Source organism: Sus scrofa, chromosome 17, assembly GCF_054392235.1.
Source record: "Sus scrofa isolate SSC_HxYL_T2T_F1_AM1 chromosome 17, Sscrofa_HxYL_maternal_Yorkshire_Landrace_v2.0, whole genome shotgun sequence".
NCBI classification, from domain to species: Eukaryota; Metazoa; Chordata; class Mammalia; order Artiodactyla; family Suidae; genus Sus; species Sus scrofa.
This window is the reverse complement of record NC_139399.1, coordinates 42,417,079-42,433,665: the sequence shown is the minus strand read 5'-3', so window position 1 is coordinate 42,433,665 and position 16,587 is coordinate 42,417,079. Positions and strand designations below refer to the sequence as shown.

At 43.2% G+C, this 16,587-nt stretch overlaps 1 protein-coding gene across 2 annotated transcripts in view; it reads right to left on the bottom strand.

The window, feature by feature from the left end:
- Positions 1–13,215: 13,215 nt before the first annotated feature.
- CSNK2A1 (casein kinase 2 alpha 1) overlaps positions 13,216–16,587 on the bottom strand; it is a 53,553-nt gene continuing 50,181 nt past the window's right edge. For both annotated transcript variants that reach the window (XM_005672820.4, XM_003134359.6), the window contains one exon: positions 13,216–14,609. In XM_005672820.4, the coding sequence (XP_005672877.1) occupies positions 14,494–14,609 (116 nt within the window). In that variant the 3' untranslated portion in view covers positions 13,216–14,493. The remainder of the gene's footprint in view (positions 14,610–16,587) is intronic.

Below are 16,587 nucleotides of genomic sequence, written 5' to 3'. Positions count from 1 at the left end.
AAACCCCTATTTTTGTGGCCAGAGGCTGCCCCGCCTCTGAAATCTCCAATGCTAGGCACCCCTCCCCTCCCCACGGAAATTTTCATGATTCTAGTTGCCCGATGACCCTGAACAGTAATTCTTTATTCCGAGGCCTCTAACCCATGGAATCCATTACTGCTGACCCCTCTTGATTTCATACCCATCCTGCCCAATTCGGGTTCCGTGGTCCGCCATCAGATAGTAAGTCTTTTTTAAAAAAGGTCCTTGGGTCCTTGGGGTAGCTTTCATGAGCAGAAAAGACTCTGAAGTTAATTTGTTCAATTTATTAAAATTAGAAATCCCCAAGTCGAGTTTTTCCTTAATTTCAACTGACAAATTTTACAATCCCATTCAGAAATCTAGTAAATTTTAACAATCACTTTTTGGTACTGTAACTGAGCAGGACCCTATGGGGCCTTCCCAGGACAGAACCTCCCTTGCCCCACACCCTCCCCTCCCCAGGGCCCCTGTCTGCCTCTTGCCTGGAGGGAGACTTTAGCCTCCCAAGCCTTCCCTGAGTTCCAAAGAATAAATATAATAAGAAAAGTGAGAAAATGTAAAAATAAAGGAAAATAGTCAAATAAGACAAAAATAATAATAGTTTAGCCATTGAACAAAGTGAAGGACTTTTAGCTCCTCCTCAAGGGCTATAGATAATATTTCTGAGCCATATCCTTTGGGTTGTTTTGCAGATACTGAAACCCCCATTAGGAGGAAGAAGCACGGAGAAGAAGCCCACAAGCACGGAGACCCTAGATTGGTTGGAAACAGAAGGTTGATGTTGACTCTCAATTACCTCACCACTAACCAGTCAGGAGAATGTACACAAGCTGATTGTGAACCCTGCAATGCAATACTCTTCCCTCACTGTCTTTAAAAACTGATTTTGTGTGTGGGTGGGGGTGGGGGTTGTCTGTTTGTTTTTTTGCTTTTCAGGGCCGCTCTGGTGGCATATGGAGGTTTCCAGGCTAGGGGTCAAGTCAGAGCTGTAGCTGCCAACCTACATCACAGCTCATGGCAATGCCAGATCCTTAACCCACTGAGTGAGGCCAGGGATTGAACCTGAGTCCTCATGGATGCTAGTCAGATTCGTTTTCCACTGAGCCACAGCAGGAACTCCTCCAAAACCACTTTTTGAAACCCACTGGGAGTTCCATCCTTTAAGCACCAGCTGCCTGGACTCCTTCCTTGGTGCCCTGCAATAAATGCTGCACTTTCCTTCACCACAACCTGGTGTCAGTAGATTGGCTTTACTTCACACAGGCATCTGGACCAAAGTCTGGTTTGTTAACAGAACCATTAATAAATCTGGTCTATAAAGTTCCTTTGAACATTTGAAAATGCATATATAAATGTAATAATTCACTTTCCTTTTTACTTTTTTTTTTTTTTTTTTTTTGGCAGCACCTGCAGTATGCAAAAGTTCCCAGGCCAGGGATGGAACTTCCTCCATAGCTGCAACCTGAGCTGCAGCAATGACAACATTGGATCCTTAACCCACTGAGCCACCAGGGAATTTCCACTTCCTTTTTATTTTATCTTTTTAGGGCCACACCCGCGGCATATGGAGTTTCCCAGCTAGGGGTCAGGTCGGAGCTATAGCCACTGGCCTGCACCACAGCCACAGCCACTTCAGATCTGAGCCGCATCTGTGACCTACACTGAAGCTCACGGCAACGCCAGATCCTTTAACCCACTGAGCGAGGCCAGGGATTGAACCTGCGTCCTCATGGATACTAGTCAGATTCTGCTAAGCCACGATGGGAACTCCCTCTACTTCCTTTTTAAAAGTACCACATTTGCATGGATTCCTTAATGCAAAAATATCAACATTGAGAATTTAAAACATTTCTAGTCTTTATTCTAAATCATAGTTGAGATTGAAAAGAATTAATTGCTTTGAAGAATAAAGTCACCTTAATTTGGGAGTAACACACTCAAGCAATTTGGGGCATTTATTCCTTTTTTTTTTTTGTTGTTGTTTTTTTTTTTTTTTGGTTTTCACGGCTGCACATGTGGCATATGGAAGTTCCCAGGCTAGGGGTCAAATCAGAGTTGCAACTGCCAGCCACAGCCACAACCACAGCCACACAGGATCGGAGCCATGTCTGTGATATACAGCACAGCTCATGGCAATACCGGATCCTTAACCCAGTGAGAGAGGCCAGGGATAGAACCTGCATCCTCATGGATACTAGTCAGGTTTGTTGCCATTGAACCATAATGGAAACTCCTTTTCCCTTCTTCATTACTGTGCTGGCCAGTGAGCTGTCTGGATTCTTCCCTGCAGTAGTGATGGGACAGTGACTGGCTCCCCTCTCCACCATCACAAGTCTAGGGCTAAACAGTGTGTGGTTATTGTGAGGATTGGACCAGCTTGCATCCTCTGTAAAAACTGGAAAGTGGCTGGCCCTCAGGGAAAAAAGATACTGTCAAGTGTCAAGCTACTGTCAAGTGCTCAGCAGGATGAAGAACAGGATGTCCCATGGAGATAAACAGTTCCTATCCCAGGCTGGTACCCCATTTCTAGTTCATCACCAAGGAGGATGTCAGGATGACCAGGAATGCCAGTCATTTTGCCTCATAATTCCCCATGCCCACTCTCTCTGAAAGAAGCCTTAGGTGGTAGATGAGATTTTTTTTTTTTTTTTTTATGGCCACATGTGTGGCATATGGAAGTTCCCAGGCTAAAGGCTGAATCAGGGCTGCAGCAATACTGGACCTGAGCTGCATCTGTGACTCTACACTGCTGCTTGCAGCAATGCCTGATCTTTAACTCACTGAGCAAGGCTTGGGATCAAACCTGCATCCTCATGGATACTATTTCAGGTTCTTAGCCTGCTGACCACAAAGGGAAAACTCCATGAGTGGAATTTTTACAAAGCTTTTCTGGGCGAATAGAAACTAACCTATGATTTCAAATCATTGTGATGGACATGCCCACTGCCCTGTGGCCTGGGCTTGAAACCTGTAGGTGAGCCAGAGCCTGCTGGGCTGGCCTGCCGTGGACACCAGGAATCATCAATATTTTGGAAGACCCCAAATCACAAACATGAAGATTAATGAAATGACTTGTTTGGTCAACAAATATTCCTGGTCCTTCCCTAGACCTAGCTCACGCTGGGACCCAGCAAAATGAAGCTTTATTCTCTGCTCTCCAGGACAGCTCAGGTTGGTAAGGGAAATGGACTCGTCAAGAGGTGACAAGTTCTAGGAAAGGGAAGAGCTTAGAGGATTGTAGAAGCCCAAAGAGGGGCACCAACCACGCAAAAGGGCAGCAAAAGTGGTGAAGGAAAACCTTCTGGGTTAGTGATTTCTAACCTTATGTAGAGGGATGGGTAGCAATAAGTTGCTCAATGTAAGTAAGAACATCCTAGTCTGAGAAAATAGCAGATACTATCATGACGCTTAGAAAAAGCAAATCATAGTCTAGAAACTAGAAGTGGCTTACAGCATAGTATGAAAAAGTTCAACTTTGATACTAGTGAGGGCAGAGAAGTGACAAATCAGGCAAGACCTTTTAAACCATACACAAGAGTTTGGACTGGATGGAGTCAGCAGGGTGAAATTAAAGATTTTTAGCACTGAATGCAGTCTTTTTTTTTTGTCTTTTCTTTTTTTTTTGGGCCGCACTCGCAGCACATGGAGGTTCCCAGGCTAGGGGTCCAACTGGAGCTGTAGCTGCTGACCTACACCACAGCCACAGCCACACCAGATCCGAGCCGTGTCTGCGACCTACACCACAGCTCATGGGAACGCTGGATCCTTAACCCAGAGTGAGACTAGGGATGGAACCCGCATCGTCATGGTTCCTAGTCAGGTTGTTTCCTCTGTGCCACTATGTGGTCTTTGATGTCATGGAGATAAACTCTTGTCTCCAATATAGGAGTCACTTCCACTTATCCATAAACAAATGTCTATAGACCAAACCAGTGCTAGGCTGTGAGGTGGGGTGTAGTGACAAATGTTGAATTGCTCAACTTCTAAAGGGGAAGAGACGAGAGAAACCAGGCAATTAATTGTAAAGCCAAATGAAAAGAGGTCACAGAGGGCAACCTAAAAGTCTGGGAGAACGTGGAAAATTCCAGAATCCAAGAGATTCATGATTGAGTATAGGGAACAGTGGGGGATCTGTTAGGTCTCTGTCGCAGGCAGGATTCTCAGATGGTCCCTAAAATTCCCACACCATGGTGTACATGCCTCAATAATTCCTTCCTCTTGAGTGTGAGCAGGACTTGTGACTGTAATGGAATCTCAGTTTCATGACTTGGTGATCTTATATGATTCTGCAGATGTAATGCCTTCCTTGGAGAAATTCAAAGCACTAGACATTCTCATACAGGCCGTTAATGAATTTGTGACAGTTTGTTTACACAGCCAAGTGACTGAAAGTTTCTCCCCTTCCCCAAAAAAAGCTCAGGCAAAGACTTACTGGCTCACATAACTAAAAAGTTCTTGCCCTTCTGTGGCCCCTCTCTCTCCATGTCTCAGGGGCCCATCTGCTCACGTTGACTGCGTTCTCCCACAGGCCTCGGGTTTTATAACATGACTCTGGCAGCTCCCAGCCTCACATACTTTCTTCATCTGACCCTGTGAAATACAGCTGAACCCTCTGTCTCAGCGCTTCCTAGGAAAGTCCCCAGACTCTGGGGCTGAGAATGGGAAAGATGTGGAAATGAATTTGTGATTCCCTAGGATTTACAGTACACATCTTTAATTACCCAGTTTGCCTTCCAATAATACTCTGACTTCACGGGGAGTATAAAGACCTCACAACAGTAGATTCTCATTTCCTCCCACTGTTCTTCATGCTGCTGTTACACGCTTTGCTTTGCTTCTTAAATCCCTTCCTTCTCGTCCCCTTCTACCCCACCCCTCCCTCACCAGGTACTTGCGGACAACTGCTTGACTACATTCTGTCACTAGGTTGGTTTGCACTGTTTAGAATATTATACGGATGGAATCATATAGTATATAGTCTTTTTGTCTGGTATTCACTTAGCATAATTAAGATTAATCCATGTTGTTGCATGTATCACAATTATTATCTTTTATTATTTTTTGGGGATTGAACTCTCACCACAGCAGCAACCCAAGCTGCTGTGGTGACAATGCTGGATCCTTAACCTGCCACTCCACAAAGAACTCCCATTTATTAATTTTTATTGGTTAGTATTTCGTCATATGGATATACTACAATTCATTTATCCATATTTAAAAAAATTTTATTTACTCAAATGAATTTATCACATCTGTAGTTGTATAATGATCACAACTTTAAAAAATTTTTATTTTTTATTATTTTATTTTTTTTGTCTTTTTGCTATTTCTTTGGGCCGCTCCCGTAGCATATGGAGGTTCCCAGGCTAGGAGTCGAATTGGAGCTGTAGCCACCGGCCCACGTCAATGCCACAGCAACGTGGGATCCAAGCCGCGTCTGCAACCTACACCACAGCTCACGGCAACGCGGGATCGTCAACCCACTGAGCAAGGGCAGGGACCGAACCCGCAACCTCATGGTTCCTAGTCGGATTCGTTAACCACTGCGCCACGACGGGAACTCCCTAAAATTTTTTTTAAATTAATTTTTTTTTATTACTCAAACGAATCTGTATTTTTAACTTATGCTAGCATTTTTTTTTTTTTTTCCTTTTTAGTGCTGTACCTGCAGCATATGTAAGTTCCCAGGCCAGGGGTCGAAAGAGAGCTGCTGGCTTACGCCACAGCCACAGCCACAAGGGATCCCAGCAACTAAATCACAGCTCACGGATCCTTAACCTACTCAGTGAGGCCAGGGATCTAACCTGGTCCTCATGGACCACTGAGCCACGAAAGGTACTCCTATGCTAGCATTTAACATATATATTTTCATGAAGTACACAATTCATTGCTCATGTTTTTGCTTTAGACTAGGGGTTAACAAAGGATGACACACATGTAAGCCAAAACCAGCTGTCAGATTTTGTTTGGCCCATGAGCTGACAATGACTTTTACAATTTTTTTTTTGTCTTTTGTCTTTTCAGGGCTGCACCCGAGGCATATGGAGGTTCCCAGCAATCAGAGCCATAGCTGCCGGCCTACGTCACAGCCACAGCAACTTGGGATCCGAGTAGCTTCTGCACCCTACACCATAGCTCAAGGCAACACCGGATCCTTAACCCACTGAGCGAGGTCAGGGATGGAACCCGCATCCTCATGGTTTCTAGTCGGTTTCGTTAACCACTGAGCCATGAGGGGAATTTCTAAAATTTTATTATTTTTTATCGTGTGAACGGCTCTATTGTTTGCAATAGGAGGTGGAACATGAAGGACAGCTCTGGCTCCTTGGGTGGCTCCAAAGACCTAGTTGTAGCACTCAAAAAAACACACAAAAAAACCCCTCTAAATTATCTGCTCATTTACAGAGGGTTTGCTGCCTACTTTAGACTTAATTTTTTAAAGGTAATTAAAAAAAAAAGTTATTTTCATTTATTCTATTTCTAGTACTTTTTTTGGCCACACCCACAGCATGTGGAAGTTATGGGCCAGGGATCAAACCCAAGCCACAGCAGTGATGACAAATCCTTAGCTACTAGGCCACAAGGGAACTCCCACTTCTAGTATTCTTAATTTTGTTTTGTAGACCCAAGTTTCTGTCTGGCATAGTCCTGCTGCCTGAACACTTCCTTTAACATTCCTATTTCTTCTAGCTTGCACAGTTTCTGAGAATTATTATTTTTTTTTGGTCTTTTTGACATCTCTTGGGCCGCTCCCACAGCATATGGAGGTTCCCAGGCTAGGGGTCGAATCGGAGCTGTAGCCGCCTGCATACACCACAGCCACAGCAACTCGGGATCTGAGCCGCGTCTGCAACCTACACCACAGCTCACAGCAACGCTAGATCCTTAACCCTCTGAGTGAGGCCAGGGATCGAACCCGCAACCTCATGGTTCCTAGTTGGATTCGTTAACCTCTGCGCCACGATGGGAACTCCCGAGAATTCTTTTTTAAATTTCCCTTTTTTTATGGCCAAACCTGCAGCATATGGAAGTTCCCAGGCTAGGGGTCAAATTGGAGCTGCAGCTGGGCCTCTCTCAAGCCAGCTCCAGCAGTCTCTCCTCTGGAAAGGCTTTCCTGACATTCTCCCTCCCTCAAAAGCTAAGTACTTTCCTCCTAAGGAGTTTTTCTTCTGACATCTTATCACAAAATTTACCTCCCAGAAATAACTGTAGCTAATATTTTGTTTTCTTCTAATTTTTTTCCGGAAGCAGCCTTTTCAAGTGGCAGGGGATTATTTGTTTTTACCTTCAAAGTCACCAAGGCTGACTCCTATCTCCCTGGGGGCACTCAAATCCTAGCCCCTAGCCTCTGAGGCTCATCTGTATCCAAGTCTGGTGTCCTGGGGCCCAATGTGACTTCAATACCCACTTACCTTTAGGATGAATTCTGTCTTCCTTTAAGCAGCCTGGGAATTTCCACTTCTTTCTTTGAAATTGGCTATTTATTTGAAAGTAAATTGCGTTATGTTAGACAGCATCCCATGTATTTGGAGCAGGAGGTAGGGAACTACCTGAGTTAGCTCAGTCTGCATCCTGACTATCAACGTGACTTTTCCCTGGGGAACAATTTTGTCTCCTGCTATTCTATTTGACAATAACACATTTCCCCATGGTCTTGTGTCTCATCTCTCCCAACTGCCAGTGTTTAGCATAGGACCAAGCTCATGGGCACCAACACATGTTTGTTGAGGGGAATACTTTACAAATAAATGAATTCTGGAATGACCGGTCAAGAAGATGAGTTCATAAGGAAATGTGATTCTGGGCTGAGGGGATGGAGCTGACTGGGTGAGCAGGGAAGAGAATGAGGTATATATCTCAGGGTCTGGAGACCTGTGGGCATTCAGGTTCTTCAAAGGACATTCTTCATAGGACGTTTACCATGGAGCTCCCAGAACTGTTCAACACAGAGAAGCCAAGTCCTCCTTTTCTAGATAAATCTACAAAAATGTTTATCTATAGCTGAGACTGACTCATAGGGTGGAATCAGGAAGCCACTTGCCGGCTGCTATGACTTTTCCTTTTCTTCATTAGAGGAGCCAAGAAAATTCTGTCAAAGCAGGTAATGCAAGAATGAGGCTGATTGAGAAATACCCAATCCCCTCAAGAACTTATCTAAGAAAGGGATTGGCCATCCTATAAACTCCCATCTGGGGGTGCTTGGGGAAGAGCTTCTTACATTGAAGCCACTAAGAATCCCTGGTGATTATGGCCACAGGGAGGCAAATTCAGCTTGTAATTTGCTACAGTGCAAAAATATTTGGCTTTTGGTAGAGAAATTAAAAATTCAGAAGAGACAGAGTGATAAGACTCTTAGAGCGGAAGAGTGAGGAGGGGTATGAACAAGGCAATGCTGGCCTCCATGCGAATTAGAAACTTAACCTGTATCTGTTGAAAAACTGTCATACTTAATGCATGTACTTTTTTCTTTTAGAACAAGATATTTTATTGCCATCTACTGTAAAATTATAGAAATAAACGCACAAATCTGGCATTCCTATAGACATGGCATCTTTTTTTTTTTTTTTGCACATAATGTGCACAACTATACAGTTCAGAGTGGAAGCGAACATTTAGCACAACTCTACCATGTCAGACTTTCCAAACATTTATCATCTAATCTGAGTAACAACCCTACAAAATAGGTATTTGTACCCTGATTTTACATATGAAGATAATATTGGACCTCTGGGGCAGGAAGGAAAAGAAGAGGGGCGAAAAGGGATTCGTCTGTATTGGTAATGGGAACTTACCCATCAAGTGGGCAGTGGGTTCACGGGTGTTACAGCTTCTTTACAACTTAGTACATGTCTAAAATGTTTTACAATAATTTACATCACTTGTGAAGATTCAGAGAGGTTAACTACTAATCCGAAACTGCACAGCCAGAAAGAACTCTCATCAGAACCAGAGCATTTGGAGTTCTACTAGGTTGCCTCTCTGAAGTGGTTAAATTAAGCACAGCATCACAGGCTTATAAAATCAAGAAAGGAGTTCCCGTCATGGCACAGTGGAAATGAATCCGACTAGGAACGATGGGGTTGTGGGTTCCATCCCTGGCCTCACTCAGTGGGTTAAGGATCCAGCGTTGCCATGAGCTGTGGTGTAGGTCACAAATTTAGCTCAGATCTGATGTTACTGTGGCTCTGGCATAGGCTGACATCTACAGCTCTGATTAGACCCCTAGCCTGGGAACCTCCATATGCTGCTGGTGCGGCCCTCAAAAGACAAAAAAAAAAAAAAAAAAAAAAATCTAGAAAGCATTGTCTACTTTAAGACTGACTCCAGAACCAGGTTACCCTTTATATATCTGTTCTACTTGGAGAAAAGCCTGAGTTCCATATTATTATTATATACAAATGGTGGGAAGCAGGATATTGCAGCATTTCAGTCTATTAAATTGGTCAGGGTCACTGCTCAACCTTCAGCCACTTAAGATTTCACCAAGGGCTCACTAAATAAATAAATATTTTGTTATGTTAATCCAGTCTGGCTGAGGCTTATAATTACAGCTGCAAACCTATGAACGAGGTTCTTCTTGAGACATTGTTTATTCAACAATACTTCCACTAACTTACTCTGTGTGGGAGAGGGGGAAGATGAAACTGGGACCGGAGGATGGAATTACTATTTATTGAGCATCTATTATGAGCCTGGTATGGTGCTAAGCATTTTCCTTATGCTACTCCATTTGATCCTCATCAATTTTGAGGGACATTAACCCACTTCAAAAGAAAAAAAAAAAAAGTTGGACTTCCTGCTGTGGCACAGTGGGTTAAAAATCTGACTGCAGCGGCTAGGTTGCTACATAGGTGCCGGTTCGAGTCTTGGCCCAGCACAATGGATTAAAGGATCCAATGTTGCCACAGCTGCAGTAAAGGTCAAAGCTGTGGCCTGGATTCAATCCCTGGCCCAGGAACTTGCATATGCCACGGGCGTAGTTGTAAAGAAACCCTTTTTTTAAATGAGGATGCACAGATTAGTAAGACATACAAAGTCATCAAGGCGTTTACACGCAGGCAGGAGAGATAGACAAAAATAACGTAAAAAAAAAAGTTCGGGAGTTCTCATCATGGCTCAGTGGTTAACCTACATGAGGATTCAGGTTCGATCCCTGGCCACAGCCACAACTTGTGGCAAGGACGAATCCTTAGCCCGATGAGCAAGGCCAGGGATGAATCGAACCCGCATCCTCATAGATACTGTTCAGGCTCTTAACCTGCTGAGTCACAACGGGCACTCCAAAAAAAGGACAATTCTAATTGTAACCACATTTGACAATAGGTGAAACAAGATGAAATTTAAAGATTGAGAGGAGAAAAGCATTTCGAAACCTGTCAACCAATCTCCAATTTTCTCACTACTTTAGGACTCCAGTAATTAGACATACCCTGACCTTTTTGGCCATCCTGCAGCACATGGAGTTCCCAGGTCAGGGATCAGACCCGAGGTGCAATTGTGACCTATGCCACAGCTGTGGCAATGTCTGATCCTCTAACCCACTGTCCTGACGCTGCAGAGACACCACTGCTCCTGTAGGGCCACAGCAGGAATTCCTACCCTGAATATCTAACTTTACAAAATATATTCTTCTAATCAGCCCACACTAACAATTTAATCTTCCTATCTGCCTCGTGTAAAATAAGAATAAACGTTATATATTAAAGTTCATGTAAGTTAAGCATTTCAGATACAAGATTTTATACAATGGGTTCCTTTTATCTAAATCATGCTTCTCAACTCCCAATATTAATAACATATGGATGCCATAAAATAGTATGCATTGAACACTTAAAGGAATAGAAATTCAGGATAAAAGCTATTTCCTGATTTCAGTGTTTCAACTGTGGTAAAATGACAAAGAATACATGGTAATTCAAGTATATACTGTGTAGAATTTACTCATTTAGCATTAATAAGAAAGTAAACTCTGCCTCACCTCTTTTACCAGCCCTTCTGACAGTTTCTCTCTAAGCTGCCAAGTATGTTCCCATAAGCTCACCAACACACCTGCATTCCAGGCCCCAAGACTGCAAGTTGCCTCCTGCACTGGAGGTATCTCCAAAGCTGACCTTCCACAGGGCTGACTGCCATTCACTGAACACTGGTCTCTTCTGCTAACAAACAAGCTGCCTCCATGGACATGATTTGTGCACCACCTAGAAGTTTCTAAAATCAGTGTCAGAGTTGAAAAGGAATTCAGAAGATACCTCATTCAGTCTCCCGACTGAACGAACACACAGTCCGGAGAAATCCAGAGATCATGCTGTGAATTATTTGCGAAGCCAGGGCGAAGAACTAACCCTCAGATGCCAGACACTTGACATTTACTCTCATTCAATCCCAAAGAAGCAGTGGCTCCATTTTACAGATGATGAAACAGATTCAGAAGTAACCAGTCCTATTCAGCAACAACATCATGCTCTCTTCACTCTATCTCAATGTCAAAAACTCCAAGACTTCAGTGCTCCTCAACCAGCCTTAATCCATATCCCACTTCACATCTCCGTCAACCCAGTATTAAATTTCAAAGCACATGAGAACTAAGATCTATCACACGGTGTCGGTTGGAGAAGCATATTGCTCAGGCTGCAGGGACATTTTATTTGTTTAAATGTTTTTATTTAAAAAAAATTAAAGACCTTCATGGCACAACTTCTTCCCAGCACAGTTATGTTTTAGTTATACCAATTACAATACAATTACAACCAATAAATCATCAAAATGGGGAGAGGGAACTTACGACTTCAAACTTAAAAAAGGAGGGTGGGGGCACTTCAAAGTTAAAAAATACTTAAAAAACCTTTCAGAGTAGTTGCCAACACAACTGTCTTAGATTGGCATTCCATTTCCTGCCATCTAATCAATGTAGACACAGGTAGTGCTGAGAAATGAAGTGTCCCAATACAAGGTATACAGATGAGGTAATTTACAACAACACAGAAGTTGTTACTCTGTAAACCCTTGCCCCCCACCCACCCACCCAGTTGGGTCTTTTTTTTTTTTTTTTCATGCTTCTGCAGTGACTCCTTATGTAGCATTTTAAAAACTTTTATTTATTTTAAAAGGCTCTTGGGTGGTATTTCAGAGTCCTCTGCATTCACCTTCCGTTTCTTACACGGTCTGATGCATGTCAGGAGGCTCAGCTGTTTGCAGCTCCCTGCATCAACCTCAGCTACACCCTAGGTTCTCTGAGCTACAAGGGGTGGGATGTGAAGTCCTGATTTATAACCCTCCTCCCCACCTCAAAAGAATTCATTAGTCATAAGTGTCCTGTTCAAATCACAATCCAGTGCAAACATAATCACAAATTGCATCTCTGGCACATCCGGTGCTTTGAGCTTCCGCACAAATTCAACATGGTAACCCCCCACAGCATTCTAGGGCATAAAGGGTCAAGAACAATAAATATCCACTGTAAGTGGCCACAAAGAAGAAAATCACCCTGCCACACAGAATGTTTTCCCTATGGTTGAGAAGCATTATAAAAGGAGGCTTTAGCTTCCTCTAAAGTTCACCATTATATTTACTAAAGCCGCCACCTTGATAAAGTTACTAGAGCCAAGATGGGTTACAAAGTTAGGTAAGTTCATTAAATTCAACTCCTCAAACAATTATGTTTATCTATGAGGCCCAAGTGAGAAAGGCTTGTGAATCTATAAAGGTAGGAGAATGGGGAACTAAGACTTCAGGCCTTAAAGCATGTTGGAAGAATTTTTCCTAGTCCCCACAAGCAGCTACTATAATGAAATACCAAGAGAAAATACAGAGCTGATGGTTTTGCTATTGTGCTTAAAAAACTAGGCTTCCTCAGTGAAGCACCTGATAAACTTAGGTGGTTGGATTACAGTGGAAAATCCACTTTACACACACACACAAACACACAAAAACTGGCGACTTCTCCCATCCCCAATCCCTGCACTGCTGAGACACAAAATGAATTTTATGGCAAAGGATCCTTAATCCCCAGAGACGCTTTGGCTTGTGGTGCTATTTTAAGGCCTCTCTGCCCTGCCCGGTACCATGGGTCGAACGAGGGGTGTATAAAAATGGGGGCCTTGGGAAGCCTCCACGGTACAGGGCTGCAGGCCCCTCAGATGTGAACGTGAGACACCCACCCAGCGAGACCTTTACACAGGGAACTTAAATCTAACCTTGATAAATAAAACCAAACGTTTATTTACACCAAAGAATTCCAACACTGGATCTTTCACATATGAAGGACAAAGTATTATATATATACACACAGCAAGGGGTGGCAGGGCTGTAACAAGAGAGTTTAGTTTTCCCACAATTACAGGTCTACCATTTCAGTTTCACTGGAGATAGTGGCTCTGCTCCTACCTCTCAGATACATTTACAAGACTGAGGGGCAGGTCTTCTCACTGGATGTGGCATGTGAGGGAAGGGGAAGGTAGGAGGAAAAGAAGGTAGAAAGCCTAAAATAAAACTCGGTGTGGCCACATCTCTCATTAGCTCTTAAAGAATTGCTAGCATGAAACATACATAGATGATTTTTTTTTCCTTTTGTAAAAAGCAATAAGTTATGCCCAGTAACTAATTGAAATCAAAATGGCTGAGTCAAAGAAAACTGAAAGACTTTGCCTTCCCCTCTCCTACCAGCTATAGAGCGTATTGGGAGATGAAAGGGGAGAGGACTAAGGTAAGGAGCCTGGGAGGTACAGTATTAAAGTTTGAAACTAAACTGAAACTAAATTATAAGTGAGTTGAATTTAGAGTTAGGTCAATAAGACATGATTCACACCAAACAGAATTTTTCAGAACCTGTCTGCACTTGGGGTACATTTTCAGCATCTCAACGTTAACTAAGACCTATGTCCAACAGATTCACCAGGATAACCCCACTGAAGCACTTTTGGAGTAAGGTGATATAAGTGACTAGCAGTACACTGTTCTTATAGGTTGGGTCCTCCCTTCCTCCTTCCTTCCCACCTCCCTTGAAGAAGCTACATTTGTGTAATCTCTGGAGAAGAGCATGAGATACAAACCCCCCAAGTGTGGCATGGTGGGGGAGTGATTGTGGGCATGGGAAGAATTCTTCACCCAAATGCAGCAGCCGGGATTGAGGCTGGTTTATCTTTGTTCTTTAGTGATGAGAAACTGAATTTGGAAGGGGAGAAAAGAATTTTGTCCGGGAAGTATTCCACCTGCAGATTATTTTTCAGGGAATCCCCTGAGTTATGAAAAGTTCGAGTTAAAAAAAAAAAAAAAAAAAAGAAAGAAAAAAGAAAAAAAGAAAATCAGCCTATTATAATTTTTTTTTATGACTGAACTACTATAAATCCACAAGCAACGGTTCAGACACGGTGCTTCTGAAGTATTTCACCCCTCCCCGCCAGGCGCAAGCTGCAGCAAGGGAGAGAGTGGACTCCCCAACCTCTCTGCTCAGGCATCAGGAGACAGAAGGGGCCATTACTGCTGAGCGCCAGCGGCAGCTGGAACAGGCATCCCGAGGGGGTTGGCAGCAGCAATCACTGGTGAGCCTGCCAGAGGTCCAAGGGGTGAAGGGGTTGGCACTGAAGAAATCCCTGAAAGAGAACAGCTGACAGTGAGCCAGAGACAACAACCATGGAAATCTTAAGTCACCTATTTTTCTGAGCACCTATCTCAAAAGTGACGTGATAATAATTCTCATTTTATTGAAGGCCTAGGTGTAGATTTTTTTTTTCTTTTTAGGCCCACACCTGCGGCATATGGAAGTTCCCAGGCTAGCGGTCTAATCGGAGCTACAGCTGCTGGTCTACACCACAGCCACAGCAACGTGGGATCCGAGCCATGTATTCGACCTTCACCAAAGCTCACGGCAACACCGGATCCTTAACCCACTGAGTGAGGCCAGTGATTGAACCCACATCCTCATGGTTCCTAGTTGGGTTTATTAACCACTAAGCCAGGAAGGGAACTCCTAGTTGTAGATTTTTACAAAATTAAATCTAATTTCAAATTAAATATTCACAAATGAAAATGGCAAGTTCTAATAAATTTAGTAGGCAGGTTAAGAAATCTTAAATTTGGAGAGTTTAAGCTGTTTGTCCAGAGTGCATGTCTAATGTCACAGCTATGCTTGGATTCCAACCCAAGCCTATCTAGGGCAGCACTATTTAACCAAACTAACAGCCACATGTGAATACTGATACGTGCTGATAATGTGGCTAGTGTAACTAAACAAATAACTTTAAAATTTCATTTGATTTTAGTTAATTTAACTAGCCACATGCGCCTAGTCACTAAATCTGAACAGCAGAAGGCTGGAGTCAAACTTCATGTGCTCATGACCACACTGCCTAGAGTTAGCCAGCACGGTCAGTGCAAAAAGGCTCACTTCCCTCTAAGCTAAAATGTTATTTCAGAATTTACTTCCATTTAGTTTCTTTCACCCAATGACTAAGTACCTGCTAGATTGCCCTCGACCAGCTGGTTCTTTAAATTTTCAAAACATTATAGATTTTGAACAAGTAATACAGTCATACGATTCAAAAATAGCAGAAAATTGAGTATACAGTGAGAATTCTCCTTTGGGTTCAATCCCCAGCCTAAGAACTTCCACATACCAGACATGGCAAAACAAAGAAAAACAAAAACAATAAAAAACAAACAAAATCAAAACAAACAAAACTTCTGAGTTTTAATGAAGCAACTACAATATGCCTAGTAGATTATATAATGGTTTATAGGGAATTATTATTATTATTATTTTTTGGTATTTCTGTCTTTATAGGGCCACACCCATGGCATACAGAGGTTCCCAGGCCAGGGGTCCAATCAGGGCTGTAGCTGCCAGCCTACGCCAGGGCCACAACAATGCCAGATCCAAGCTGCGTCTGAGACCTATACCACAGCTCACGGCAATGCTGGATCCTTAACCCACTGAGCGAGGCCAAGGATGGAACCTGTGTCCTCAGCAATGCCAGTCAGGTTCGTTAACTGCTGAGCCAAGAGGCGAACTCTGGAAATTATTTTTTATTGTTGAGGCATCATCACTTAGAACCCAAGCCACAGCAGGGACAATGCCAGGTCCTTAACTGCTAGGCCACCAGGGAACTCCCAGAGAACCATTTTTTGTTGTTGTTGTTGTTCTGGGTCACACCTACAGCATGTTTAAGTTCCAGGGCCAGGGATCAAGTTTGAGTCACAGCTGAGACAACAATGGATCCTTAAAGCACTGCACCAGGCTGGGGATAGAACCCATGTTGCCACAGAGACAACGCTGTATCCCTAACCCACCGTGTCACAGGGGGAACTCCTCTCTTTCCCCTCATTTTCTTAATCTTGCTTCTGAGGACCATGCCACCTACTTGTCACTCTAATCTATGAGATGAAAGGATTTTTTTTATGCTTCATGGCTTGTTGAGACTTTCAAGTCCCAAACAGTTTTTGGGATTCTGGCCTAGAAGAGACTGTATGATACCCTACTCAAGGCAGGGTCACTATGGTATATATCAAGTTTCAAAAGCATCCTGAAACCTGGTGGGGAGAACTACGCAGGTCAGTTGTCAATAAGGTAAT